Raw genomic sequence first — 5,639 nt, forward strand, 5'->3', positions numbered from 1 at the left:
GAAATTATGTAAATCCAAGAATTAAATGATGCCCCCCCCCCAGTAGTAACATTACTGATTAGCATATCAACCAACAAGCCTGGCTGCTGAACTTACTATGCCTGCCTACCTGCATGCACAATAAGTGAGAAGGTAGTTAGGGAAGAGATGCTCTTGTCCCACCTTGAATGTTGCCCCTGACCGGTTGTGTGACTTTGTGCATAATGAGGTTATGCTGCTGGACTTTCCCCACAGGGACAAAGGACAGGAGTGGTCTGGGTCTGACAGACTCAGTCACTGAAGTGCTGCGCCTTGTCAAGTGTTGCCTGGGTCCATTGGACCCTCTTGGTCTCATGGTTGAGCCGGCCCTGACTGCTTCTTTGACACCAGATAGAATTACAAACTTAACACTAGGATAATATGAATTTGCTGTACCTGATATTCCTTCTCATGGACTTCTACATTCAGCATGAACAGTTCTCCAGGTGGAAAGGGCATTTCTTTCTTTAGCTCTTCTTCCATCCATGCCCCAGCCTCATATGAATTGAAGACAACCCTATCACGGCCATCATAGCAAGCTTTCATGTGGAAGGCAACGTCTGAACCTTCTTGTTGACCCATAGAGAAGCGTAATGTAAAACTGAAAGAAAAAAACAAGAGGTAGAGAGCTTAGGAAGGGGAGTAAACTATAAGGGGTAGGGTGTTAATGTAAGAAATTAGAGAGGGGGACATGAGAGAATAAGCAGGGGCGGTTCTACACAGGGGCCCACAGGGGCCAGTGCCCCTGTAAAAATGTCCTTGGCCCCCCCTGTGCCCCCCCCCTGAGCTGGTCACTGAGCTGACTGAAAAATACCGGACAAGATCAAGGCTATTTATCTGCTTCCCTGTCCCTGAAACGCTGTCTAGCCAAAGCGTGGGGTTAACAAATTAAAGTAAAACTTGTGCCCCCTCCCCTTTCAGAGATGTGCTACAGTTCCCGGGTTGTTGTTGTTGTGGGGGGGGGGGGGGGCATCTTACAGCTGCAGTCTGCAGACAAGAGTTCCAGAAGTGTCACTGGTTTGTTTTGCAGACGTTCTCTCTAGCCTGTACACTGCCAGAACAGAAGAGATGTAAGTCTGCCCTCTCACCTCCACAACTCTGCTAGAGTGTTTTCCTTATTTTTCTAATGTATGTAAATAATTATTTGACACCATTTTCATTGAATGTGCTATCTGAACTATGTAGCACTAGTTAAGTGCATAGTCTTCTTTTTTTATTTTATTTTTTTTCGACTCAGTGTGTGTATGTATGTATGTATGTATGTGTGTGTGTATGTATGTATGTATATATATATATATATATACATATATATATATGTATGTGTGTGTATATGTGTATGAATGCGTGTGTGTGTATGTATATACATATGTATGTGTGTGTGTGTATGTATGTATGTATGTATGTATATATATATATGTGTGTGTGTGTATGTATATACATATGTATGTGTGTGTATGTATGTATGTATGTATGTATGTGTGTGTGTATGTATGTATATATATATATATATATATATATATATATATGTATGTGTGTGTATATGTGTATGAATGTGTGTGTGTGTATGTATATACATATGTATGTGTATGTATGTGTGTGTGTGTGTGTGTGTATGTATGTATGTATATATATATATGTGTGTGTGTGTATATACACTGTATATAAGTAGCTGTATATCAAGAAGGGCACTCTCAGGATTTGTAGTCAAACAATAAGTTTATTTATTCCAATACTGTTATAATGTCGACATTTCGGCTCCTTTATGAGCCTTCTTCTGGACGAAATTAATCATTATTCGGCTATGGAGCCGTACTCCCAAACAGAGAGTAAAGCGAGTGATATATATATATAATTTGTTTCCGTTTTTTAATGTGCCCCACTGATTAAACACTGGCCCCACCTTGGCCCCCCCCCCCCAGTAAAATTTGTCTAGAACCGCCACAGAGAATAACAGATACAGAAATACAGAGTATCTTATAATTAAAGGGATATGAAACCAAAACTTGTTCTTTTATGATTAATATAGAACATGTGATTTTAAGCAACTTTCCAATTGACTTCTATATTCAAATTTGCTTCATTCTCTTGGTATCCTTTGTTGAAGAAACAACAATGCACTACTGGTGAGCCAATAAAAAGAGGCATATATGTGCAACCACCAATCAGAAGCTAGCTCCCATAGTGCATTACTGCTCCTAAACCTCAATAGCTATGTTTTTTAACAAAGTATTCCAAAAGAACAAAGCAAGTTAGATAATAGAAGAAAATTGGAAAGTTGTGTAAAATTGTGTGCTCTATCTGAATCATGAAGTCCCTCTAAAGAGACAACAAGAAAGGCATGAGGTTTCAATGACTCTTCTAACTGAAAGTCGTGACACAAAGACATTATCAGTAATTGACTCTCCTTAACGTTATTGATGAATAACAAAGAAGATAAAATTAACCCTCTTCAGACCGTGATACCAAACCATTTTCCATGTTTTTTTAATTTAAAAAAGCACGATGCGCACAAACTGCCGCAATAACCCCCTTTTCGCTCGTGTGTAACTGTTGAAGCGACATTCGTAATCTGTCCCACAAAGTTTAATTATGTGTCATTAAATAATTTGCGATATAATCTCATTATTTATTTTGTTTTGTTTGTTTTGTAAATTCTACTGAGTTTCTATAAAGCACTTAAGTTTCCCCTTATCTATCCTTCCCGCTGAGGATAATTAGGAACATATATAAAACAGGCAATAAAAGAGACTGTGAAAACAACAAAACGATTTCCATACAGCCTTGTTTGCACAGAGATAAATAGAAAACTGTCATGTAGAGCTGCAGACACCTACATAGGTATCTCTTCAACAAAGAATAACATGAGAACAAAACATATTTGATTAAAAGTAAATTGGAAACTTTTTAAAAATGGTATCAACTGTCTGATTCACAAAAGAACATTTTTGGGTTTCATATCCCTATAAAACTTACATGATTGACATTTTTTTTAAGTTTTCTATTTTGCACATCTTTTAAAAAGGCTTTTGATATTTTATTTATTTATTTTTATTAGTTTGTTTAGTAATTAAAAGTAAATTGTACCCTAAAATTGTTTCCCATTGAATGTGTTTCTTATGGTCCATTTTACCTGCTGGGGTGTATTTAATTGCTAGCAACCATATCCTTTAGCTTTATTTTCTTATCTGAAATAGCTATGTTGCCTGCAGAAACCACCACCTACACAGAAAATATGAATAACAAACATATTCTCTTTAGAAAAGCTGTGTAAACAGGAGACAATAGCACTAATTAATCTCCCAGACGTGGAGAGATTTTTGTATCTGAAATAGCTGGTTGTGCCCAGTTATGATTAGTATTCCAATACCTAACTATGCTTAGACTTAGATAACATTAGCAGATATACATTACCTGCTGGCTCAGTTTATTTGTATGGCATGTTTTTGAGAACAGGTGATGGTTTAATGAACAAGCTATTTCAAATACAAAAATAAACACAAAAATATTTTCTCATACATTTAATACTCTGCAGTATATATATTTGGAACACATTAAGGGGAAAAATTTTTTTTTATAGTACAGTGTCCCTTCAACATTTGATAGACAATAGAGGCAGCCCCATTTATTTCAAAGAAGCTAATCTTGGCACTCACGTCTCAGAGGAATTGTGGGTACAAATCCTTATCCTTTTCCAGCAGGCAATGTTGCAGCAATTTTTTTCAGCAAAATATTAGTTTTGTGAACCAGTTTTATTGAATTTAGATACAAAAAACTCACCTCAGGTCATTAATAAAGGATATAATGGAAAAAGGACATAGATATCATTAGCCAATGATTTTACTCACCTCTCATGGTGAGTAGGAATGGTCCCCTGAAGGTAAATATTCATTCCTGCATGCAGACCCCTAGGTATCTCCAAGGTGTATGGTGTGGGCTGCAGGGTACACAGAGATATGTTAGTGAGGTAGATTCATCACCAATCCCTGTGTTATTCTGCGAGGGAATTAAAGGGATATGAAACCCAATTTTTTTCTTTTATGATTCACATAGAACACTTTGTAAAAAAAACTTTCAAATTTACTTTCATTATCAAATTTGACTTATTCTCTTAATATCCTTTGTTAAAGGAGCAGCAATGCACTACTGGAAGCAAATTAAACACGCCAGTTGATCCAATGACAAAAAGGCATATATGTGCAGCCACCAATCAGCTCCTGAGCCTACCTATGTGTGCTTTTCAACAAAGAATACCAAAAGAATAAAGCAAATGAAAAAAATATAGAAGTAAATTGCATGCTCTATCTGAACCATGAAGGTTAAATTTCTACTCTACTGTCCTATTTTGGGTTAAATTACAAATAGCGCGCTGCGCGCTAACAGTTGCACGCTAACAAAATGGGGCTTATAGCAGCACTTTATGCAATATTCAAAGTTCTGCTTTTTGCGCACATTGGGTTAGCAGCATTCATGCATAAACATTTTACTTTCAACTTGTAATACGTACGCTACCCAACGCACGAAAAAAGCTTACTTCTAGCGGAGTTAGCACGTGAGCGGGAGCGATAAATATAGCTCCACTCGTAACCTTGCCCTAAATGCAGGGAACACCCCTTTCTGAGGCACACTGTTCTCAAGGTTAAAAACTGCCTTAAAGGGACAGGCAAGTCCAAAAAAAACTTTCATGTTTTTAATAGGGAATGTAATTTTAAACAACTTCCCAATTTACTTTTATCACAAACTTTGCTTTGTACCAGTGGTATTCTTAGTTGAAAGCTAAACCTAGGAGGTTTATATGAGACTGCCTCTAATCTGAATGCATTTTGACCACTAGAGGGAGTTAGTTCATGTGTTTCATCTAGATAACATTGAGCTCATGCACATAAAAGTGACCTAGGAGTGAGCACTGATTGGCTAAAATGCAAGCCTGTCAAAAGTACTGAAATAAAGGGGCAGGTAATTACAGAGGTAAAATGTGTATCATTATAACTGTGTTGGTTATGCAAAACTGGGGAATAAAGGGATTATCTATTATTATCTAACATAAATTCTGGTGTTGACTGTCCCTTTAAGAGAATTGCAGCAGGGGCTTCATTGTACTGGAGAGATTTCTTAGAGAATCGTGCAAGCCCAGAAAACATTAAACACATAGATCTATGTTCTCATGTAATGTGCAGATCTTTAGCTCTAACACATTTGTAGAATGTTATTGAGATATCAGACCACAGAGCTTGAATTCTGTTAGTGTTAGACACCATTACTTATCACTGCCATTAAACACACTGAATACTGAAAAAGTAATTACTTTTGTGTTCTCTCAGCGTCTCCCTGGCTGCTAGGTGTGCCCTGGGCAGGTAGCGACAAGTATGAAGAGGGAGCCTACAGGATGTGAGTCTATGCTGCGTCAGCTATAGCACACAAGCAGCAGTGGGAGTGAAAATAAAGTTGGGGGGGGGGGGGGAAGTGACAGCAGTGGGGAAGGAGAACACTAAAACAAAAAAAGAGTGGTAGCATCAGGGTGAAGAAAATGAGAGAAAGTGATACAGATGAGAAAGGCATTGAAAAACATAATTTATGCTTACTAGATAAATTCCTTTCCTTCCTGGCAGGGAGAGTCCACGACT

General features: G+C 37.6%; 1 protein-coding gene across 1 annotated transcript in view; it reads right to left on the reverse strand.

Moving 5' to 3' along the window:
• LOC128636017 (galectin-4-like) overlaps positions 1-5,380 on the reverse strand; it is an 8,585-nt gene extending 3,205 nt beyond the window's left edge. Inside the window, exons 1-3 of the mRNA XM_053689088.1 lie at positions 5,321-5,380; positions 3,864-4,011; positions 415-619 (exon numbers count right to left, since the gene is read on the reverse strand). Coding sequence (XP_053545063.1) covers positions 415-619; positions 3,864-3,907 — 249 coding nt within the window. The 5' untranslated portion in view covers positions 3,908-4,011; positions 5,321-5,380. The remainder of the gene's footprint in view (positions 1-414; positions 620-3,863; positions 4,012-5,320) is intronic.
• Between the last annotated feature and the right edge of the window lie 259 nt (positions 5,381-5,639).

The sequence above is a fragment of the Bombina bombina genome, chromosome 7 (assembly GCF_027579735.1).
Source record: "Bombina bombina isolate aBomBom1 chromosome 7, aBomBom1.pri, whole genome shotgun sequence".
Lineage (NCBI taxonomy): Eukaryota > Metazoa > Chordata > Amphibia > Anura > Bombinatoridae > Bombina > Bombina bombina.